This window comes from Hemicordylus capensis, chromosome 1 (genome assembly GCF_027244095.1).
Source record: "Hemicordylus capensis ecotype Gifberg chromosome 1, rHemCap1.1.pri, whole genome shotgun sequence".
In the NCBI taxonomy this organism is placed as follows: domain Eukaryota; kingdom Metazoa; phylum Chordata; class Lepidosauria; order Squamata; family Cordylidae; genus Hemicordylus; species Hemicordylus capensis.
The window spans coordinates 362,788,995-362,814,359 of NC_069657.1; the positions used below are offsets into that span (position 1 = coordinate 362,788,995).

At 41.2% G+C, this 25,365-nt stretch overlaps 1 protein-coding gene across 19 annotated transcripts in view; it reads right to left on the bottom strand.

Moving 5' to 3' along the window:
• The window catches only part of SYNE1 (spectrin repeat containing nuclear envelope protein 1), a 575,028-nt gene that overhangs the window by 249,056 nt on the left and 300,607 nt on the right, over nt 1–25,365 (bottom strand). For all 19 annotated transcript variants that reach the window (XM_053292895.1, XM_053292839.1, XM_053292877.1 and 16 more), the window contains 7 exons: nt 24,755–24,922; nt 21,792–21,968; nt 21,265–21,411; nt 19,182–19,307; nt 17,272–17,448; nt 12,081–12,346; nt 1,789–3,949 (listed from right to left, as the gene is read on the bottom strand). In XM_053292895.1, coding sequence (XP_053148870.1) covers nt 1,789–3,949; nt 12,081–12,346; nt 17,272–17,448; nt 19,182–19,307; nt 21,265–21,411; nt 21,792–21,968; nt 24,755–24,922 — 3,222 coding nt within the window. The remainder of the gene's footprint in view (nt 1–1,788; nt 3,950–12,080; nt 12,347–17,271; nt 17,449–19,181; nt 19,308–21,264; nt 21,412–21,791; nt 21,969–24,754; nt 24,923–25,365) is intronic.

The following is a 25,365-nucleotide window of genomic DNA, read 5'->3' on the forward strand; positions in this document are numbered from 1 at the left end:
ATCAGAAGAAAACTTGAGGGGGGGAACAGAAGGGGTGAAGTTCATTTCTGGGTGGGTGAGCTGTGCTCTATGTTAGATTTCAGAAACAGAACTTGAAGTCCTGTTGGCGGGCACCTGTTTTTCTGAGGGGGTCCTTGCCCCCCTCTGGAGCCACCCTTGCATACTACTTAGATTTGACTCTCTGTTGCCCATTATGTTATGAAAGAGCTTTCTACCCTTTGTCAAACTTTATAAAAAGGAGCTTCCTTTAATCGTTAGAAGGCACTCATGTATCTTTACAAGTAAGGCTGAAATCCTAAATCATACTAACATCTAACTCCTAAGAAGTTGGCTTTAATGTACAAGAACATGTCAAACAAATGTTGGAAGTGTAAAAAAGAGGAGGGTTCCTATATACATTTATGGTGGACTTGTAATAAGTCTAAAGGTTATTGGGATTTGATATACAATGAGCTTAAGAAAGTGTTTAAAATGACTTTCCCTAAGAGCCCAGAAACAATACTACTAGGCATCGATAATAGCACACTGCCTAGGAAATACTGGATTCTTTTTATGTATTTAACAGCAGCAGCAAGATTGACATATGCATACAAATGGAAAGATATCGATTGTCCGAGTAAAGAAGATTGGATATTTAAAGTGCTAGAGCTGGCAGAAATGGCAAAGCTAATGGCATTATTAAGAAATAAATTTGAAGCATTTAAAAGGGAGTAGGACCCTCTTCTTATTAACCTAAAAACATATTATAAAATGGATTTGTATCAGGCTTCTGAGTGGTAACAAAACTTTTTTTTAATGCCCTAGAGCTGACTTTTGTATGATTTAATGGGGGGAGAACGATTAAGTTACAAGCAAGATTTGAGTATTGTAATTGATACTTGTTCTAATGATGAGATGGAAGTCCCTCCCCCCTTCCCCCCCCCCCCCGTGTGTGCGTGTGTCTCATGTTGTGGAAAAATCGAATAAAAAGTTATTGGCAAAAAAGAAAGAAAGAAAGAAATCCTAAATCATACTTCCCATGAAGAAAATCTTAGGACTGGCACCTTGCAATCCTAGTCATAGCACAAGACAATTCAGATGGGGGTGGGATATTAAGTTTACATAGTTCCAGGAACTGGGTAAAAAAAAAATTATAGTGGGGCTATGAGGCATACAGAGCATTTGGAATTGTCACATTGATTGTGCATTAGAGATGTGCTTAAACTCTGAGGAAAAAGGTACTTTTATATGCAACTTCAAAACTTCCTAGTCTGTAAATTAATATACATAAATTTGTGATTTAGCACAGTGATGGTCCAAGATCTCAGTGTGCTGAGGCAAGAGCTGCTCCAATGGTAGCGGCCAGCAGACTGTGGCAGGTGCAGCATAGGGGTTATGGGGATCTTGCCAGCCTGCTGGTGTCACAATAATCTGCTGTTTGAGGTGACCACCTTACCTGTCCTCATGCAGAGTCATCCCTGATTTACTACTTCTGCAGGCTAGATTCCGTGTGCAGAACTAGAGAAATCACTTTATGCTTTTTTGGTGTTTACATTGTTTATCTATGCTGTTTGTGGTTACATCAATAGACATGCTACCAGCATAAAATCCAAATTGGGCCCCAGCAGGTTAATCAGGATAGTTATATGAATTATTGTAAGAATACTGCTTATTGAAAAGCAGTATATAAATAATAATAGTAGTAGTAAGGTAAGTCTTTAATGATACTTCTTTTTAATATGGATGAATAAATACAAAAGGACACAAAAATAAAAGACAAAAATCCAAAGGAATGCAAGATGTGCTGACCTGTCTGTTATGTATGGCTTCTTGGACTTCACCACCAAGCACTGATAGCTCAGTAAGGCTGTTTTCTAAGTCAGCAGGTATGAGCTCCTTGGCCTTCGTGTACTTCTCCTTTTCTTTACTGCTCAGCGCTCTCATTATCCTCAGACTGGACTGCACTTCTTCCTGCTGGATCTGCACTATACGGATTTCTTCTTGAAGACTATTCAATTTTAAATCAGAACTCAATGGGTCACTCAGTTCTCCCTTAATGTGTCTCAGCCAGTCAAGTGAGCGGCAGATTTCAGTTCGAAAATCTATGCTTTGCACTAGTCGGTTTTCACATTCTGTCACGCTGTCACCAACAGCAGTGTGCAACGTCTTCAGCATCTCCTGCCAAGCTTGTACTTGATGATTTGCCCTATCATGTGCAGGTGGATCAAGCTGGGGAGATAGCATCTCAAGATGTTCGGCAATGCGTTTCAAAAGGATCCCTGCATCTTGCAGATTGCCAGCCAAGGAATGATACATTTTCAGTTTTTCCTCTGCTGGCAGTGTTTCTTCATTCACTTTTCCTTGCTCTTCCTTTACAGAATTCAGATGTATCTCAAACTGCTTACACATTTCCTCATGCTCCTGATAGGCCTCTATCATATCTTCCAACTGATTCACTTTCTGTTCTATCTGCCTTTTTAGTTTGTGATACATAGTGATGAGCAGCAACATTTCTTCAGGTTGCCATGGTTGTCCAGTGCTCCGAAAAGCTTCCTTCTTCTGGTTTAATTCATCGACTGCAGCACCAAGGTTCATGACTTCACTTAGGACACTTTTGTAATCCTGTTGGAGTGACACAACCTCTTTGGCTGAAAGAACAGAAAGGGTCTTATGCATGACCACAAGCTGATCTTCCAATTCAGTTAGAGCCTTTGTTGTCAATTCAATTAATGATGAATATTCTTTACGGGCCAAAATTGCTTCTTGGGCTTTACAGAATTTGGCTTTGGCCAGAGCAATGATGGTATTAAATTGTTGAGGCAAGGCATTAAGTTTTTCATCAAGATAGGAATGATCCATTTCATTAAGTGATGGTAAGATCTCCTGGCCATCTCGTTGCAATGTCAACAGAAGGTTTTCATATTCAGGGAACTGCTCAAGAATCTGTTGATACTTTGCTAATTGTGAGTAAAGCTCAGAATCACTATTCATTAAATTGATCTCTGGGAATGAGACAATATCAGATTGCTTTAGCCAGTGACAAGCTTTATCCAAATCTTCCTTGAAATATTTCCTAGAAACCATATGTTTCTCCAGTTCTACTAGCCATTGATTACATTTCTGCAAAAGTGTATCGTATGTGTTCTGCAGCTCTTGCAGTTTATCCAGCACCTCACTCTTCTCTTGTTCTGTTGTGTCCTTCATCAGATCTCTCCCTTGAAGCCACAGTCTGGAGATTTCACTCTGATAAGCCTTGAGGCTGGTTTGTGTGCTCTTACAAGTCCTGATCTGTTTGCTCACATCTTCTGGTAGCAAACAGATGTGTTCATGGGACTTTACCTTTTTCTCATGTTGCTGGATGTGATTTATTGCCTGAGAGGCTGCTAAGAGGAACTGAGTTTTTTCAGATAATGCCTTATTTAGGTGCCGCCTCCTCTGCCCAACCAGATCACTAAGGCAATCCACATGATTCTGGGTATCTGAGAGGCACTTCTGAAGCATCTGCCTTTCATTAAGTCCTAAATTAGTCATCACCCTATCGGCATCCTTTATAAGCACTTTCAGAACAAGCTGCTTGGCTTCCACCTCACTGCAAATGGTGAGATGATCCATGAGGAAGTTTTGAGCCAACTCAGGAGGTGGACTGTGTTTAAGAGCTTCAGAGATGCTAGGTTGCTGTTCTTCTGCCCACTCTGTAAGTTCCTGAAGTTTGGCCTGCACCACACTGAGCTCTTCCAACGTAGAGACAGACAGCTGGATTTTTCTCTTAATAAGGTCCTCTAGCTGGAGCCAGCGCTGCTCAAAGTGTCCTGACTGCTCTTTAACTAGTTCCCTGTCATCGTGATTCAGATGTTCTACCACTTTCTGTTTTTGATCTTTTAAATCTTCAAGAGCAAATCGTCTCTCCTGCAGAGCCAAAGCTAGCTTTTTCAAAGCCTCAAGATGTGTAGTTGTACTTTCAGCATCTGATCTGTTAAAAAACAAACAGATGGAGACCAATGCAGATTATCAAAATAATATCCAAACAGAACAAGATTTTGTAGGAATGTCAGAGCAGTTAGTTTCATTTTTTAAAAAAGAAATATGAACCATTTCTTAAGGGTTTTTTAAATAATTTGTAAAGCAACCATTACTAATTAATTATGCAAATGCTATACAATTAAATATGCCACTCAAATTTGTAGTTGCTTAGCTCAAAATACAAACCTTGGTGACTTATTACAATCTTGGATTATCATCTAAGAGTATTATTATTATTATTATTATTATTATTATTTAATTCTATTTCTATACCGCCCTTCCAAAAATGGCTCGGGGCGGTTTACACAGAGAAATAATAAATAAATAAGATGGATCCCTGTCCCCAAAGGGCTCACATTCTAAAAAGAAACACAAGATAGACACCAGCAACAGTCACTGGAGGTACTGTGCAGGGGGTGGATAGGGCCAGTTACTCTTCCCCTGCTAAATAAAGAGAATCACCACGGTAAAAGGTCCCTCTTTTTCGATTGAGAGAAAATTAAAATCATTCCACCCATCCAGTCTCTCTCTAACTGTTGAGCCTCAACTCCCCCAACTGCTTATCTTGTTAGTGCCATTGGTGGTGTCCTTCTCTTTCTGTCATAGCAGCAAACCAGGTAAAAGGAGCATTAAGACATGTGGTTGGGGACTGGAAATTCACTCACAAGATGGTGTGTGGGGGAGGCTCATGAATATGAGTGAGAAGGGAAAACAGATTGCTTACCTGTAATTTTTGATCTTTTGGTGGTCTGGTATTGTTCACAACATGGACTTTGCACCTGTGCAGTAGTCCCCACAGAAAGATTCACAAGCTCCTCAAAGTGCTCTGAAGCTCCAACCTTCATGCACAGAACACAATCAGTATCTCTGGCACTAGAGCGCTTTGTCTCTCAGTTCCTGGACAGCCACTGTGTCAACTGGAGTTATTCCATGACAAAACAGCTATGTTTGGCAAGTACACCCATTAGGTGGATGTTGTGAATGATACCAGACCACAAAAGATCAAAGCTTACAGGTAAGCAACCTGTTTTTCTTTGTGGTGGTCCAGTTTCCTTCACAACATGGATGATTAGCTAGCTCCCATAGAAGGAGGTTGGTCCAAAGATGTTAAAGGACCTTCTTTAGCACTGCATGCCCAAAACCAGCCTCAGCCACAGAGTGGATGTCTAGGGCATAATGTTTGACAAAGGACAAGTCAGTGGACTATGTAGGGGCAGGTGAGCAGCCAAGGTGGCCATGGCTTTGGTAGAATGGGCCTTGATGGTGGTAGGCGGTGTCACCCCTTACTTCTCATAGCCAGTGAAGATAAATTGGAGCAGCCATTCAGATAGTCTTTGTCTAGATACAGGCTGGCCTTTGTGAGAACCTTCAAAAGTATCAAAAATAGCAATAGCAATAGCACTTACATTTATATACCGCTTTATAGCCGGAGCTCTCTAAGCGGTTTACAATGATTTAGCATATTGCCCCCAACATTCTGGGTACTCATTTTACCAACCTCGGAAGGATGGAAGGCTGAGTCAACCTTGAGCCCCTGGTCAGGATCGAACTTGTAACCTTCTGGTTACAGGGCGGCAGTTTTTTTCCCACTGCGCCACCAGGGGCTCTTGGATTTTCTAAAGTCTTTGGTCCTATCCATGTAAAATAGTAGCACCTTGTGAACATCTAGGGAATGTAGGGAGTGTTCAAGGAGTGAAATATGGTTCATTAAAAAGGTTGGCAATATAATGTCATGGTTAATGTGGAAATCAGAGACTACCTTGGGTAGAAAAGTGGGGTCAGTGTGCATGATTACTTTGTCGGGGTAGAAAAGGGTAAAAGGCACATTGACCCTTAAGGCAGTCAGTTCGCAAACCCCTCTGGTGGTGATGATAGCGATTAGGAATGCTGTTATTAGAGTAAGTAATTTAGCACGTGCTGAGGTCAGGGTCTCAAAGGGGACCTTGGTGGGAGTCTAAAGGACTAGGGAGAAGCTGCAAGACTCAATGGGTTTCTTTATCAGTGGGATTAGGTTATTCAGAGTTCAGACCCTTAAGAAACCTTTTACAATCAGGGTGGAAGAAAATGGTCTAAGAACCCCAGCCTGTATGCATTGCAGATAAAGCCAACTTATGGACTTGAATTTAGGAGTTAATAAGGCAAGAATATTTTAGGGAAGCGAAGTAGAGGAGGACTTGACGTACAGACGCTGTAGACGGGTCAAACCCTTTGGACGTAGCATAAATTGTAAATTGTTTCTATTTGCAACTATAATTATGTATAGTGGAGGCCTTTTGTTCATGAAGAAAGATTCTATCTAAAAGTTCAGCCACCACACAGTCATATTGAGGGTCCAGAGGCTGTGATGAAGGACCCTGCTGTTGTTTTTGTGTAGGAGATCAAAGCGTTGGTGGAGACAATGGTGGAACCCCTGAGACAGTCACAAGAAGAGAGGGAACCAAGGCTGTTTTGGCCACCACAGTGTGAGTAGGATGCACTTTGTTTTGTGGAGTAGGATTTTGCTCAAAACCTTGGACAGGACAGGGAAGAGGTAAAATAGTTGGTTCTCCCAAGGGATCTGAAAGGCATCTGCCATAGACCCTTTCCCCACTGAGAAGAAAAGCAGAAGAGCAGAAAAGTTGACTTCTTTTTGTTGTGTTGTGTTGCAAATAGGTCCACTTGGGGAGTCCTCCACTGTCGGAAAAGATTGGTGAGGACATCTTTGCTTAGTTCCCATTCGTGCTGACAGACTGCATTCATTTCTTTGTTGAGATTGTCTGCCAGGATGTCAGACTTTGTTGAGATTGTCTCCACTTTATGTGGAGAGCTAGCAGGTAGATCTGATAGTGAACACAGTAGTCCCAAAGTTGAATGGCGAAGTTGCAGAGGGATTTTGAGACTGTGCCCCCCGGTGGTTGATATATGTGATTGCTATAGTATTGTCTAGGGGCACTTGAATTGTTTTGCTGGATAGAAGTGGAAGAAAGGACTTTGGGGCCAAGAGGACCACAAGAAATTCTAAAAATACATATATGTAGGAGTGAATGTTGGCAGTTCCACAAGCCTTGTGCATGAAGGCCCACACAGTGAGCACCCCAGCCCTTTAGGGAAGCATCCATTTTTTATTTATTTGATTTATATACCACCCTTCCAAAAGTGGCTGTTAAAATTATAGCCAGCATGGGAGGATGAAATGGCACTCCCATGTTGAGGTTTGTTGGCAGAGTCCACCAGAAAAGAGAGTCCAGTAGAGTTTGAGGTACTACAAGCTTCATTCCTTGGTTGTCCACATTTGGCTTAAAGATGGAGAGGAGCCAGAGTTGGAGGTGTTGCATGCACAGTCTTGAGAAATTGACAGCTGATGTGCAGGTCGCCATTATGCCCAGGAAATGTTGGGTGGTTTGAGCTTCTTGGGTTGGATTGGATCTGATAGAGTAAATGAGATTTGCGATTGAGAGTCGCCTCTCCTCTGGGAGGAATGCACATTTCACCTATGTATTGAGTATCATTTCTATGTAAGGAAGAGACTTCTGGGGAAGTAAATTGGACTTTCCCCAATTTATTAGGATGCCCAGGTTTTCTAGAAGACAGAGGACCAGATTGATTTTGTTGGTCAATGTGTCCTTATCCACTGAGGTGACCAACCAAGCATCCAAGTATGAAAATATTGAGGCTCCCTGTGCCCTGAGATGGGCAATGATAGCGCTTGCACATTTCATGAAGACACATGAACACATGGAGAGACCAATGGGGAGAAAGAACTGTATATTGATAAATCTGATCCCCTATGGTGTATCAGAGATATTTCCTGTGTCAAGGACATATTGCCATGTGGAAGTAGGTGTCTTTGAGGTCCAGAGTGGCATGCCACTCTTCCCCTCAGCCCCCCAGGAGGTGAAACAGTTGTTGTAAAGTCAGCATCCAAAATGGATGTAATCATTTAGGAAGTGCAAATCTAGGATCGGACATAGACTTCCACCCCATTTCGGGATCTGGAAGTATCAGGAATAGAACCCTGTCCACTGGGTTTCTGGAGAAACAGGCTCTATAGGCCCTCTGGATAAGAGCTCTTGCACCTTTGCTAATAGAGTAGGAGTTGCTGGGGAGGGTGTTCTATCCTCAGGAAGTGGGCGGGGGGGGAGAGGTGTGAAACTCTATGGTGTAGACAGTGAAGATGTTACTTAGCACCCAGGCATCAGATGTGATATGACACTAGGGTGCTAGGTAAGGGGTGAGCCAGATAGGTGTTAGGAGAGGTTGCAATGGGCAAGGTGATGGAGAAGGCAAAGGCTCCTTTTAAGCTGATCTTAACTTCTCAGCTTAGGGTGTTGCCTCTACTTTTGTGGAAAAGAGTGCCTTTGAGAGTACTGGGGTATTTCTTGTGCTCTGATCTGTTGAATTGAGACTTAGGCATGTCATGTTTGCAAAACCTTTGTGACTAAGAAGGAGAAGTAGAAGCAGTGGTAAAGGTTCTAGTCGTTAACGTGGACGTTTTCATGTGCTCTCTTGTTTCATCGGTTTCAGTGCTGAATAAGCCTTCTCCATTGAAAGGAAGATCCTCTATCTTATCCCACATGTCCTGCTGGAGAGAGGAGGAACACAGCCATGCATGCCTACAGAAGGAGATTGTGCAGGCTAGCATGCAGGACTCCGCCAGTTCTTTATGGTGTTTAGCAATACTCAGTGTTTGATGCATGATATCGACCAATTTAGAAAGCAGTTCTCTAAACTGCATCTGGATCACTTCAGGAACATCCTTAATGTCATCTCTGAAGTTTTCCACACTGAATAATGATACTTGGCCTTACAGGCCAGATAGTTTGCAATCTTCATAGAAAGAGAAGAAGAGGAGTAAACTTTCTGATCAACGAAATCCAGCTTCCTGCCTTGTTTATCAACCAGTACAGAGTGCTTATGCTTGGACCTACTGCCCATAGCACAGTCCACCACCAATGAGCCATTTTGAAGGCCTCCGAGAGCCAGGAGAGGACCAGAAAGGCCTAGAAATGGGCCTTAATAACCTGGGGGGATGCTGGCAGGGGGATGGGGAACCTTCTGGGAGGAACCTTTTGGGGGAAGCGGGCAGGGGGATGGGGAACCTTCTGAGACCCCCCTGCACCTGCGGCAGCACCCCCCAGAGGCTGCCAGAGGACCTAGACCTGGCAGTGAGTTTAAAATCCCACTCCCACATTTAGAATCAGCTCAAACTCAAGCTTGCTGGAGGGTGTTTAGGGTGTGTGCGAAACTGAACATGCCCAGTCCAATTTGAGTCCAGTCTCAAACTGGGCCAACTGGTTTTGTGCACACTCCTAGAATAGGAATTTGTAATCGTCCTCCTGCACCCTATAGTAATTATCCAACCTTCTGGAGGTTGAAGTTAATGAGGATGGGGCTTCCCCTGCTGATCTGGAAGAATTTATGAACACTGGGAGCATGGGGAGTGCAGCTGGTTGGGATGTGGAAGTGGAGGCCACAAAATCCTAGACTGGATCCTTAACTGCATGGACCGGGGACTGTAGCCATCTTGGCTACCTGGATGTGATAGGATTTGGTCTCCTCTGTCAGGAAGTTTGAATGGTGGTTTGGCACATTGTTGTCTGGTGAAGGATCTGACAGCTACTCAATGTAGGTAGATTTGTTATCCAAGTCCGAGGACTATAGTCATCCTCAGATACAGGTAATTGTGGACCTAGAGCAGTGTCTTCAGATCCTGCAGTAGGAGAAGGCACCCCAGCAGGGGAAACCAGGGGCACTGGTTCAGCAAGTTGTGGTGCAGCCAGTTGAATGGGCAAAAATGGCACAAAAGGAGGGTCCAGAGAACTCCAGTAGTTGAAGCTAGGGTGGGTTATGGTAGGATGAGTATGCAGGATATGAAGAGTAGAGCCTCAGCTTCCATTGTTGGATACCGAAACAAGGTGGTGAGAAGTGAGCAGTTACCCTTGCCAGAGAAGCTGATAGGGTCTTCGGGATATCCATTGCACCAGAACTGTTATTTTCATCGATGTTACCTTTAAAGGTGGACCCCAATGGCTTTGTTATTGGAGAGGCCAGAATAGAACCAATGTCCTGGAAGAGAGGTTATTCCCTCAACATCAACCGTGTTGATGGGAAAGTACCTCCAAAAATCAGTGTCGAAAGGGCAGCCAAAGGATAGGGAGTAGATCGGTACAGTCACTGGCATTGAAGGAGGAGCAACACTGGCAGAGACCAACAGCATCGGAGGCACTATGGTTGATGTCGATGGCACCACCAGCTGAGAAAGTAGGACTGTTGAAGCCTCTTCGATGATCTGAGGTGAAGCAGGCAATGAATGCGAACAGACTGCTTGGACAATTGTGGGGGTGGTATCCAGAAGGTGGTCAAAGCCAACATTGGTGATCAACCACAGGGTCATGTCAAAGGCGATGAGTGGCCTGACACTGTACTGGATGTTGAGACTGATGCACCATTGTGGGTGCTGGAGAGCCAGATTTTGATGGTGTTGTCAACATCGACGATCCTGTTTTGCGATGTATGGGATGAAAGGGGAGTTCATCTTCCCAATGTTTTTGCTTCTCAAACATAATTCGCTACTTTTCTGTGTTTGCTTGGGAAAAGATATGCAAATCTTATCTGCATGTGTGGGTGTTATGGTCTTTCCCCCAGGCAGAACAGACATTGGTCATGTTTATCTGAAGAGGGAAGGGACCAGTGACAAGTAGAGCAACATCTAAAGTTCTCTTTAAAGTCCTTCAGCAGCCAAAGTTAAGGGGTGAGGCAGGGAATGGTCAGAAAAAAAGTCTGAAGTCAGAGAAATAAACAAGGAATGAGGCAGAGAATGGTCTAAAACTGTCTGAGGTCATATAAAATGAGTAAGCAAACTGTAATTTTCTTTACAGAAACCGACCACATAGAACAAGCAAGAATCCAAGGGTCCTGCCCACAGTGGTGTTTGGAAAGGAACTGAGCTGGGACGCGCTCTGCCTGCAAGGATACCAGGAGCCCTCCATGAGTGAAGAGCAGAGCTTCAGAGCGCTGTGAGGAGTTTGAAATCTTTCTGCGGGAACTGCTGCATAGGTGCAGAGCCCATGTTGTGATGGTTACCAGATCGCCACTAAGATCAGGAGTTCAATCCCATCTTGCAGATTACGACTCCCAACAATAAGCACCTCTGTTTTGCTTGGATTCAGCTTCAGTTTATTATCCCTCATCCAGCCCAGTACTGCCTGTAAGCAGGCATTTAAGGGGTTAACAACATCTCCTGATGGTGATGACAAGGCAAGAGGGATTGCTGGACACTTCCCTAACTGGCCCTGCAAAAATATTGAAGTCCAGATCACCCCGAATGCAAAAACTGTTATCTGAAAATAACTCATTGAATATGTCTCAGTGAGACATAGTGAGATGTTGTTTCTGGAAACAGATTTGAAACTGAAAGAACTTGAGTTAACCCCCTAACAATCGAGAACAGCTCTACTGGATGAGAATCTGCAGATGCAATATGCGCAGAATAAAATTGCTTCCTTGCTACAAGTATTACCATGGCATAGGCCTTCAAACGGGCTCTATGCTGTGTCTTATCAAATTCAAGATGAGCTCCTCCTCCATTTGCACCCCACCTTACCACTTCAGCTCCCATAACTCTTTTGTATACCATGGAGCTGATTTTGAAGTGGGTCAGAGAAGACGCTAGGAGCAATCCTGTCAACTGCCCTGGCAAGTTCACTGTTCCAGGTATCTACCAGGGCATCAACAGAATCATCGGCAGAACCAAGTCTAAAACCCTCCAAGTGCCTTAGGAATCCTACTGGATCTAACAGCCTTCCGGGCAGACCATTCTAATAGGTCCACCACTTAATCTCCAATTAAAATATTTCATGTATCAGGTTGGTAAAGATCTCTTTCTAAGACCTTGAAAAGCTGTTGTTACTTAACATACTGTAGGCGGTTGATGACTCACTATAAGTCATCATTAAACTGATATACTCAAACATACTTGTGAATGCTGTTCTCTAGTGCACTAATGGCATCTTCTAAAGTATCTCAGTAGTGGACATATCTAAGGACTGTCATAGTCATAGGTTTTCTTGATTTAGATGAAAAGGCAAATAGATCTTTCCTACCTTGCCAAGTTGTCCCATTCCTGTGTAAATTTTTCCAAAAAGACTTCTACTACATTTAAACGATCATGGTAATCCCTTGTCCTCTGAAGATCCTCCTCCCTGTGTAGGAGCACATTGCTTGTTTGAAGGCAAAGGTCCAGCCAATGGTTACTCAAGTGTCCTACTTCTTTATGCTCAGGTGACTCCTGCCCTTGGGTTAGTTTGCTCACCTTTTCAGTCACAGCAGTCAATGCTGCCTGCTTGGACTGCAGCTTCTGACTGAACTCCTATATGAAAAGACAAAGTAGGAATATAGCAAAGAGTAACTTAACTGAAAACTGAGATCTAAATAAAAACGATTAATGCCTTTTCCTTAGGTTGCTTTACAAATACATGATGACAGATCTGCATTCTCTGCTTTCATAAATCCTAAGATCCTTAAATGAAATACTGCATTCCTCTTGTAGAGAAACAGTTAAGCTCCGGGGCGGGGGGGAGTTTTGGTTTTATGTGACTTTGGTTTTATGTGGTAGGCTTTGGGAGCCTATTACGTTTTGGCTCAAACTGAAGTACTGCCTGAAGCAGGGAGCCGAATATTCTGGCCTTCTGAAGCTTTGCTTCAGCCCCTCCTAGTCCCACTGCTAAAAGACCAGGCAGGTAGCATGAAACAGGCTACCTTTCTGTAGCTTCACGCCCAAAGGCAAGGGAAGCATCTTTGGTGACCTGAATTCTAAAATGCCTTCCCCCCTTTAATTCCCCTGGGTATGACACAAGTCTAGAAAATGACCCTGCTGGGTAAAGAGACACCTTTCAAAAGTGGTGATTCTCTTTATAGTTAGCAGGGGGATTGCTACTAGATCTATTTAACCCCAGTCCTCTTTAACAGTATCTCTCCAGTGGCTGTTGCTGGTGTCTACCCCAAAAGATTGACACTACCTGCTGGTGTCAATCTTTTTAGATTGAGAGCCCTTCGGGGACAGGGAACCATCTTCTCCTTTTTCTTTTCCTATGCAAACCGGTTTGAGAACCTTTTTTTGGTTAAAAAGAGGTATATAAGGAAGAGGATGAGGAGGACGATGACACATGTGCTCCTGGGAATTTGTAGTATTTTCTGCAGCTGCAGCAATGGCCACTACTCCTTCACCACTGGAAATGAAGATGCAGCCACAAGTTCTCTCTTCTGCCCCCTGCCTGGTTCTACAAGTATTTGAGAGACGTAGGTTTTGGGCAGTATAAAAATATGTTAAATAAATAAATAATAAAATACATAATAAATTTGGGGGTGGGGGTGTCAAAGCGAAATTTCAGAGGGTCAAATGGTTTTGCCTGAAATGAAGCAGGGTCCTCCTAGGTTGAGTGGACACCCCTTGTCAGGGTTCCAGAATGCCCCAAAGTAATGATGAGCCTCTCCATGGTATCATGGGGGTGGGCCTTCTTGGAGCTGACAGCACTGGGAGCAGACAGCAGAGAATGATGGAAGCAAGCACAGCCAGGGGGTTGAGCCAGGGAACTGGCTTATCTGATGCCCTGGTTGAGCCAGGCAGCTGGCTTATCTGATGCCCCATCTCAGGGCACTGGCACGGAACTGCGAGACAGCACATGGCCATTTGGCAGGTGCAAAGTCTCACAGGAAACCCTGGCTTTTTCGCAAGGCAGTGAGCAGTGCAGAGCACTATTTAAAGCAGAGAAAATTAACAGCCAAAGGAACAATCCTAGCTCCTGGAGAGGACCAAGGCTGAGTGAGAAAAGTCCACGAGGAGGCGGAGGGATTGAGTATCTGTAACCTCTCCCCTGTAGTCTGAGGCACTTGGGGGATGAGAGAAAGAAATCAGGAGACTTCAAGAGGTTCAAGGGTTTACTCACATAGGTACACCCTCTGAGGGGCCAAGGAGGTGCCCTTAGCCTTTAGCAAAGATTTGAAAGTTACATTGTAATATTGTGACTCTCTGTCTGCAGCCTGCCAAGGGCAAAACTGTGTTATTGTTACTGTAGCCAATAAACTGGCTAGATTTCTGGTAGGTTGTACTCTGTATTTATGTGGGACAGTGGAACTGAAAAGGGGACAAAAATGACAGTAAACTACTGGTCAGGGATTGAACATTCCATCCTCTACTACTGGTCCTTATACCATTCTTAGGCCTGATCCAGGACATGATATGATTGGCTGGACAGGGCAGAGAGTATATGACTAGGCACTGCCTTGCCAGAGGAAGGGGGCGGGGGCATGAGGCTGCTGAAGTTTTTTTTCACAGAAAAGAAGGCAGAGGAAAGGAAAATGAAGTGCTGAAGTTCTGTAGGAAGAAGCTAAGGTTGTTGTGAGAAGCGAGTCTCTTCTGAAAACAGTCTTTAGAGAAAGCATCAGGCCTTGATCACCGAGTAAGGAGAAGCCAAGGAATTGGTGGCTTTAAGGAACAGATTTCCAGATTCCTCTTGTATCCTGAGCCTTCAGCAGTCTGGTCCTTACCAGAAGAAAGACTTTATGTCAAGATGCACTTAAGCTCTGTGAGTGCTAACTGCAGGAGAAGTTTAGTCTAAGGAAATTGGCTATCTATATTTAGTAGGGAAGTGACTAACTCAGGGTGAATGAGTTAGGTCACTATTACTGTACTGATTAAGCTAGATTTGAACCAAACACATTTTTATTTCTTTTCCTGCAAGGAGTAAATTTCATCATATGTTTAAGTGATATTCTTTTTAATAAAATCTTAATTATATTTTTGGCCTGTTTTAACAAATTGATCTCATTGGCTGACATTGAGATGAGTACTACACTGGTGCAACAGTGGCTGACATCCAGACTAACATTGTGCTGTCATGCAAGGGAGGACAATGTTCCCATTGTGTCCCCCCAAAATATGTCCCTGACGGTTACACAGCCCACAGGCACATATTTTTGGGAGGTACAGTGGGATTCAGAGGGAAGACCAAGAGAACAGTGTTAGTCTGGATGTCAGCTACTGAGGCTATTCTCACACATGGTGGAAACTGGGCTAACGGGGCCCGGCCTGGTTTCCACAGGCTTGAGAACTGCCGGGAGTCGCATGGCTCCTGAGTATACAAAAAAGGAAGAAAGCTAATCTTAAGGAACAGGCTAACTGGTGGCTCAGGAGAAAAAAGGTATAATCTGGGTTTATAGAAAAGACAGTCTTCACATGTGATGACAGAAAGGTGAGTATAATCTGGGTTTATAGAAAAGACACAGTCTTCATATGTGATGACAGAAAGGTGAAATATGAAGTAAACAGAGATCTAGAACCAAAGAAAAACAAGATCTAAATTAAATTTGAAAGAGCTGCTATAGAATTGTTTGTTGATGACAAAACATAATGAAATAGCTACAGGTGAAACTTGGAAAATTAGAATATCGTGCAAAAGTCCATTAATTTCAGTAATGCAAATTAAAAGGTGAAACTGATATATGAGACAGACGCATTACATGCAAAGCGAGATAAGTCAAGCCTTAATTTGTTATAATTGTGATGATCATGGTGTACAGCTCATGAAAACCCCAAATCCACAATCCCAGAAAATTAGAATATTACATGGAACCAAGAAGACAAGGATTGTAGAATAGAACAACCTCTGAAAAGTATAAGCATGCATATGTATTCAGTACTTGGTTTGGGCCCCTTTTGCAGCAATTACTGCCTCAATGCGGCGTGGCATGGATGCTATCAGCCTGTGGCACTGATGAGGTGTTATGGAAGACCAGGATGCTTCATTAGCGGCAATACAGCTCTTCTGCATTGTTTGGTCTCATGTCTCTCATCCTTCTCTTGGCAATGACCCATAGATTCTCTATGGGGTCAGGTCAGGCAAGTTTGCTGGCCAATCAGGCACAGTACACTGTATACTTTTCAGAGGTCCGATATTGTTCTGTTCTACAATCCTTGTCTTCTTGGTTCCATGTAATATTCTTATTTTCTGAGATTGTGGATTTGGGGTTTTCATGAGCTGTACGCCATGATCATCACAATTATAACAAATTAAGGCTTGATTTATCTCGCTTTGCATGTAATGCGTCTGTCTCATATATCAGTTTCACCTTTTAATTTGCATTACTGAAATTAATGGACTTTTGCACGATATTCTAATTTTCCGAGTTTCACCTGTATTTATCCATGAATAAGGACACCTTGGTTAAAGCCTGTCAGAAAAAATCTAAGAATATTTCTATGAGGGTAAAATGTTACCAAAAAAAAGTTTTAAATGCTGTTAATGGAGAATGGATCTGCAATAATTGTTAATCCTGTTCACCCCACAGAGTCTGGGACAGTTCAGATTAGCCTCGAGTACATCTGTTTCACGGAAAAGGAGCTATGACTGCAGTGTGGACAATAGGAACAGCAGCACCTGCTGGAAGAACAAAGCTTGCTATTCACATGAGACGTGAGAGAAATAGTTTCAGCTGGAGGAAAAATATAATTGCAGCTGGAGGAACAGATGGAGACAGGACAACAAGAGATTCAAAGACTACTTGAGAAGGAGATGGCCCAGAATCACCAGAGTGATTCCAAAAGGCTTTGTGTCTTTCATTCCAAAGGAGGATCTGCAGAGTTCCTGTCTAGTTTTGAAAAAGCTACAACCAACTTGGAGTTGAAAGGAGCTCATGAGATTTATTTCAGATATCATCTGGGGGAGTTGGCAGATGAATACCAGAAGAAGGTTGTTGGTCTTATGCTATATTTATAGAGGTTGTTTACAAAAGATTCCAATTGGGACCTCCTGAGTATTTTATGGGTGGAAATAAGCAACTGAAATCTCAAGGGACAAAGTCCATGGTGGAGTCTGGGACTAAATACCAATATTTTGTACGGATATAAGTAAAAGCAAATACCATAGACAAGATGGTCAAGTTCTTTGAGTTGAAACAATTCTACTAACAGATACCCAGAGAAATTATGCTAAAATCAAAAGACAGGGCTCCAGAGACATTGGCTCAGGTTGCAAAAACTGATCTCCTGGAAATGAAATTACCTGTAAGATCAGATTGGCACTAAACTACTTCCCTTCTAGCCCCAACCTATTATGGTATCCATATATACAGTGCTACCTCCGCCCAATATTCCTTCTGTATATGGAACTTGTTCAAAGGAAATAACATACAGCAGATATATAGCAGTCAAAAGTATATAGAATGTCAAAAGTATGGCAAGAAAACGATCTGTTAAATAAGCACCTCTGTTTCATCCATATTAGAGTTCCTTCTTACCTTCACCTGTAAAACCATATTCTGAGCAATGTTTAGTTCCAGCTCTGCCCCTCGTCTCTTCATATTCTCTAGTTGCTGATCTGCATCTTGGAAATATATCCAAAGCTCTGCCTTCATTTGTTTTATCTCTTCCCAGCCCTGAGCAAGATACTGTGAGTTCATTATCTGATCTTCAATCTGAAAAATATAGGAGTCAGTAATGGGAACATTTTAATACAATAATTTACAGGCTGAATTAAATGTACACCAGGACTTTGTGTAGGGCAGGCTCTTGCAATAGATTTACAGTAGGGGGTGGACATGGGCCACAAGAATGGAGAATAAAGGAAGCTTGCTTAAGTCTGTAGCATCTATAATGCTTTCACCGCATAAAACATCAAAACAGAGACACTCTCCTCATTTAAGAATTGTGTTACAATTTACTCTTCAAAAAGGTCAAATGTGCCACTACTGAGGGAAAACCAGAATTCAAATTGATAAAGATGCAGGAGTCATAAACAGATTTACAAGTTTGCTCTCCTCTGTCTCTACTCCAAGAACATTTGTGACCTACATATCCTCCATTTGACATAGTGAAAAATTAAATTAGTTTCAATCTGGTTTGACTAATTTAATTGTTTTGTCTTTCAGCTACAGTTGCACAATGTATTTTGTTTTGTGCTTCAAACAGATGGAGAACAGAACAGAGTGTGCCATCACTGATAAGCCCAATAAGCTTCCTTAGCAGAAAGCAACAGGTTGCCTTTAAGGTTTAGCCAAGTAAAAAGCCTTACTATCTCTTTATGTTGTTCTCCATGATTTTCTTTCCTCCTCCTTGTCATCTTTCCAGAGCTTAGAAAACAGTTTATCTATTACATCTGTATGTTTGTTTGGACTACAGTTTATGGACTGCTGGATTCGTATAATCTACATCTCTGGTATGAAATTTTATTGTAAGGATTAGGCTTTTATTTAAAACTGCAATGATATTTGTCCATAATTGAATTGTTTTGGTGTGTAATCCTGTAAAGTATTGATAAAGAGGATAATATATATATAGTATGTATAATATCTTACTAGAAACCTTTAATATGGAAACATATTAAAAACATATTAAACATTTCAAAGCATTGTTTCCTTTAAAAAATTCTGGCTGACATCCAGGCTGGCACAGCACTGACACCCAGACTAGCAATGTGACCCACATGGACATATTTTCATGATGCACAGTGGGCTTCAGAGGAAAGGGGAGACTGTCAAAAATTGCCCCTTTTCCCACTTGCATAACAGCACAGCCTTAGTATGGAAGTGGGCACTGTTCTACCAGCTCAGTGTTAGTCTCGATGTCAGCCTCTGACTTGAAGTTTTACAATCATGTGTAGAAATGTAGACATTTTTATTATGTGAGTTATTATGGCTGATCCATAATGGGACAGAATTTTAACCAATTAGATGGGGAAAGTCAGTGTATTGATTTGGCCTCCATATGTTCAACTGCAGTTTTGTAGTATCACAGATGAATGCATAAGAAAGTATTTGGAATTGCAGCCTTACCACTTAAATCTCTGAATAGATTTGACTTCACACTGTTGCTTGTTTTATGCAGCAGTTGTATAGAATGATGCCTAAATTAAATCTGCAATCTTAATCTAAAGTAGTTAGATATTTTGCAGAAGAACAAAGGCATGACTTCCTAAATACGTATATATTATTTTTTTCCAATGAAAAAGTACACCATTTATGATCTTCTAGCTGGTACTATATCAATTGGATTATTGTTAATGTATAGCTTTCAGGGGAACCCCTTTCCCCAAAGATGTATTGTAGCTGTTTGTCTAAATTAACAGTACCTAATATGACCTTTGCAACAAAGTAAGACAATTACATCTCTAAGGAGGATTAGAGAAGGTCTGGCGCACTTTATCCCATACCGTTTGCTTTGTTAGTTGGATGTCCGTCGCTGTATTCTTCACTGTGCCATCTGATAAATCACACATAGAGCATAAAAGATCCAAATAGGTACTTGCTTGCTCCTGTAGGGCTCTGAAATGTTTAACCTAAAAAGATTAAGAATAGGTTCGCATAAGTACATAAGTATCACATTTCACCGAGAATTCTTTTTAAAAATATGATAGCAGAATGGAATGATAACAATAGAGAGCATTAATCTGAAATGTTTATTTTTGTTGTGAATCAACAACAAGAAAGTTGCAGAAGTCCAGAATAATCGTCCACATTAAGAATTTGTTGGAGGACTATTTCAACAGAGCATCTATCCATCCATTCATCCACCTGCCTTGCTCACTATTTTAACACATGCTAATAATTCACTTTACATTTAACTATTAAAGAAGAAAACATCTCTCAGGCTGCTAGAGATCCCATTGACCGCTATGGGTGTACAAGTTCCACTGAGCATTTGTCCAGCCAAGGTTTGAGCTACATATTGCCTTCATACAAGAAAAGCAACAGGACAGGATTCATCTTGCCTTTGCAGACTTAACACAAAGGGATTGGCTGTCTAGACAAACTAATTATTCTGCATTTGAACAGATTCATCTCCGTCTGGTTTATCTCCATAATTTCTTAATCCAGCCTTGTCTTAATGGCATTATAACCACAAATAGCAGCTTTCTAAGAACCTGCTCCACAACAAATGTCTCCTTTTCATAGAAGGGTTACATTACTGTTGATATAAGTAATATTACATTTGGAAGGAGAACTCTTGGGTGTGATAAATCATATTAAGAATGATATGGCTACATATTAGTTAACTGATATGGTTTTAATATTGTTTTAATCAGTTATTTATTATCTGTGTTTATATTTGTGAACTACCTAGAGCCAGCTGGGGAAGGCAGTATAAAAGTCTAAATAAATAAATAAATATCCCCACTATGCATCCTGCTTAGATGGAAATCCATTACTTACTGAACTATTATGAATAATTTTTCAAAGGCTCAAAATATATTAGGTGAGCTAATAATAATAATTTCTCATAATTACGAGAAAAAGTGCTATGAAATTAAGAGTGGTTAATTTTACATTGGAATTCTTTTATCTGGTAATAGTGCCCTTTTTGCAGTATTTTTCTGTGTATGACAAAGCTGAAATTCTGTGTAATATGACCTTTTCTTTCAACCTTACCAGCTATACAGTAGGAATGTGCAAAACATTTCAATGCTGATATGTTTCTACTGAAGAAAGACCATTTTGAGTATCTCAAGATTGAAACAAAACACCCTTAAAATAAAAGGATCCTATGGGGGTTTTAGGGAAAGGTTAAAATTTTGTTTAAAATCACCTGCTTGCCCATTTATTTTGTGGGTTGTATAGTACTTAGCACCCATCATGCCCCACCACACAACCCACTTTGGTGTTCCTAGGAGCTATCCAAGGGGAACAATGGGGTGTTTCGAGTTTCCCATTGTTCCCTATGGCTGAAACACTCAAAACATTTAGGATTTTGTTCCATTGAAACAACCAGTTCAACCACTATTTTGACAAAAAAATTCAACTGGCTGCATTTTGTTTTGTGCTCGAAACAAAACGCAAAATCCATTTTGTGCACATCTCTACTATACAGAAAGGTGTTGGTCAAACAATTTACACACAGAGATACAGTGATGAGCCTGATATTAAATGAGTATTACATATTAGGTTAATAAGGAAGCAAGCTGGGAAATTGCAAACACAAACAAAACAACAACGGGGCATTCTGCTGAGTCTCCATTTCTTAATAAGCATCTGATTTCAATACATATATTATCTAGAGATACCTTTTAGGTGATGTCCTAACAGGAATATTTTGCAATCCGTTCTGTATGTTGCTTTCCACTTCCTTTTTGGAAGTGAGAATAACTAGTGGGTTCTTCAAGATTTCCAGGCATACCTAATTTCTGCTTAATTAATTCAATGGAAATATGCATTTTCTGCATAGGGTTTAATGAAAATAAGCTATTTGGGTGGATAAGCTATTTTGATAGAATATTTTCCATGGACACTTCTTTTTACCTGCTTAATGGCATCTGCCAAGCTGAACGGTGGCCGGGGACCTGGCTTTAACATTGGCTGAACTGCAGAGAGCCAAACTTCACATTGCTGCAGAGTATCTTGATGGTTAACATGCTTCTGGAGTTCATGCTCCAAACTCTGATACACCTAAAAAAAAAAAATCATGAAATTATTTAGTATTTCAGATGCCACTGAAAGTACAACCTTGCCCAAGATGTTAGAATGACAGATTTAAATAGAGCTACATAAGACTTCCAAAAAACCTGTAAAGTGTACTTTTTCAAAGCTAATTAACTGAATCTCAATAATAATTTTTCAGTACATGATTCTTTGATTGTCTTGAAACATTCTGTTTCCTCAAAGGTTTTCAATACAATAAGATAAATTAGATTTCTTAATTTTTCCATGAATATGCTCATCTTCAGGTGTTTATAGCATTTGCAATATTGATTTGGTGTCCTTTTGCACCATCTGGTAGCACATTTTGCATTATGTCACCTGCTCAATGTGAGTAGATCAAGACTTACTCTCTGAGCTGTGCTACATATAGCTGAATAGCTATCCCTTGTTCCCTGCAGTTGGGTTTCTGTATTTTGTTTAAATTTTGCTTGGAGATGCTCTGCACACTCATTGATCAAGTAACTGCCTTTGTTCTTTAGGCTGTTCAGGCGATCTTCAAATCCAGCAATCTCTTCCATCATTGCCTAAGAAAATGGAATTGAAAAGGCCAAAATGTGTTAGAAAAAATGTGTTGATGGTCATCCAACACAGTATATGCTATTCAAGTATTATTGACTCCAACTAGGCACACAACTAAGTGTGATTTAGTCAATATGCATCAACGTCAATACATATCATTCAGCCACTGATATGTACACACACTGCCACTTCCCTGACTTCCTCATTCACTTCAATAGAGGAGAAAGCTCTGAAAATATCAGGGATGTGCATGTGGAACTGCATTCTCAGCTGAAGTGAATAGGAAAATCAACTTATACTGGATATTTTATATACATCAGAGAAGATGTATCCTAGAGTTGGGCTGTAGTGATCAGCCTCCCCTCCCTCTAAAGAGTTAACCAGAACTGAACCCTTGTCTTGACTGACAGGTTGGTGAACTCCCAGGCTCAGCCAATCAGCACACCAGGTGGGAGGGACCTATAGAGCTGTTGCCAGGAAGAAGGGAGTTCTTTGTTAGAAGAAGCTAGGCTGGAAGTGCTGAGAAGGACATGTGGCCATGGAGGTTGGCTGCAGGAGAATAACTCTGCAGATCCTTGAAAGACCGGAGGACAGGAAGCTTGAATACTCATCAGGCATTTGGTGAGTTCAAAGCAAGGAGCCAGGACTTACAGTGTTGGGAAGTTTAGTCTAGGGAAAAGTTTGTTTAGTCAGACTTGGAATTAGAAATGTTATATTTCTTTGGGGTGTGTGCTTTTGCATATTTTGTATAAACAGTTTGGGCCCTGGGTATTTAAGGGAATGCTTTCTTCAGCATGAACCCCACCGCCCACTGAGATCTGCTGGAGAGGTCAGTCTGCAGCTGCCACCAGCTCGTCTGATGGCCACTCAGGGACGGGCCTTCTCCACTGTTGCCCCGAGGCTTTGGAATGCACTCCCTAGTGAAATAACAGCCTCCCCATCTCTGAAAGCTTTTTAAAAGTCTTTAAAAACACATATCTTCACCCAGGCTTTTAATTAATGTTGTTTTAATGGTTTTTAAATTTTTAAATTGTTGTAATGTGTGTCCCCCCCCCCATTTTTGTTTTAAGGAATGTTTTACTTTGTTTTTATTCTGTTGTAAACCGCCCAGAGACGTAAGTTTTGGGCAGTATAAAAATGTTTTAATAAATAATAAATAAATAAATATTACTGATACTGTTATATTATTGTTTACCTGTAACGTAATTAAAATACGAAACGCTAGCCTACGTCGACCCTACCTAGGGCGTTGCAAAAGACTCTATAAACATTTAAGCGTGCATTAAGACAACCTATTTTTGTAATCCTACTAAGTATTCTTAACTGTATTTAAAGCTGAGAAAGCCTCAGATGGAAGCAGTCTGTAGTAACTTAGTAGAACTGGTTTTTTAGTTCTTTTCATTTTACAAGCCTCTCTGAGTTGGTTTTTAACTCAAGGCAAGTGGGGGGAAGAGGGTGCAAACACATCCTCAAGCATTCAGCAGCTATCAGTTTTCTCACCACATGTAAGCTTACACGTGGGAGATTTTTGTACTTATCCAATAGCAAAATAAAGAGAGTTTTCCCTGGGATTCCAGCCCAAGCCCAGGGAGGTTCAAGCTCTGTAGATGAGGGGTAGTGGCGGCAGCATTTTGAACCTACTGATAATACAGAATAGTTTTAGGAGAAGCCTAGCCAGGCAGCTCAGCAAGGATGATTCAGCATTTCTTTCCCTCACATGAGCTTGCTCTGAGATGCAGGCTTTAATTCCCTACATGGGCAATAACCATCAAAGGGCCAGTTTGTAAGGTATTCCTCTCCCCTTAAACTAGTCCATGTGATCAAAAATAGAAACAGGTCAAGAGCATGCACAGCCCAACATTTTCCCCAGATATCCTGATGTCCTCTTGGCATGTTTCTTTATTGTGTGAGCAGTCGATTTGTCCAAACTGCTGCTCTATACATGTGTAATTTGCCTTGAGAGAATAATGGTGAAATCCAAACCTCCAGAAATGTCATCTCTGAAAATGCACCCTTCGTTATTACATTTAATAATTAATTACAACATTCAGAATTACTTCATTAAAACATTTAGAATGTTGCTGTTCTTCAGGTTTTCATTAAACACATAGTAATGTGGGATTTTCCAAAAAGGAGGTCTACAGAGCCCAAGATTTGTTGCAAACCACACAGAGACCTATGTTCTGGGCGGTATAGAAATATGTTAAATACAACAACAACAACAACAACAACAACAACAACAACAATAATAATAATAATAAATAAATAATTAAAAAATTGACAATAAAATTCAGCCATCCCAGGTCCTTGGGAAGGACTCGATGTCTGGATAAAACAAACCAGTCAATAACACCTGTCTGACTGTGTAAACAAGAAATAATAATAAATAATATAAGATGTGGGCAAGTTGGATCTTTTAAAATATGATTTCACCAATATTTACACCCAGAATTTTAAATACCACTAAATCACACTGCTCGCTCCCCGAAGCTGATATTTCCCCTAGCAAAAATTCTAACCCATTTGAGAAAAGATTGCTCCAAAGGAAGCATAAAATTAACTGTATTATAACCACTGGAGTACTATAAATGAGTATGGATGGATAGTCATCCAGAAAACTCATGTTTTGGGCAGTATAAAAATGTGATAGATTAGATAGATAGATAGACAGACAGACAGACAATACACACACTAGACAATCTTAGCCAAAAGGCCAAGAAGCAATATAGACATATCCAATTATTGTTATTTTTTAACTGAAGAAGGCAAGTTGCTGTTTATGTAGACCTACCTTGTGGTTGGCTAATTGTTGTGTTGTAACTTCTAGATTACTGTTCTCCATAAGAGCAGGGGTAACCAGCCTGCTAGACATCTGTAACAACCACTTTTCTACCTCTTGTAAATCACTGTTGTACTCTTCATGCTGTTTTACTTTCACTTCCAAGCTTGCAACTTGCATCTGTGTGTTCATAAGACGGTTTTAAAATGACAATAATATATCAAAATATAATTGAGAAAGGCATGACTGCATATCTTTGTAAGTCCTCTTGATAAAACACTCCAACTAAAAATATTAGATTGACATTTTGAAGATTTTTTTTTTTTAGAAATTGGATGCAAATTAGATGTGAGTGTGACAAATGCTCACATGCAAAAATTGTGCTTTTGAAGGGGTTGAAAAAAGCCCTTGCTTTTACCCTGTTTTTGATATCGGGTTGTATCCAAAGCAAAGTAATTCTGCCCATAGATCCAAAGAACCTTTGTTAAGCTGTCTCCAGGGCTGCCTCCTGTTCTTTTGGGGGCCACCTTGCTTGCGCCCCCTCTCTCCCACCTCCGTGGGCATCTGGCAGCGGTGGCCCTCTTGACCAAGCAGCCCAGGGTAGGGTGCCCTGCCCCTGCTGC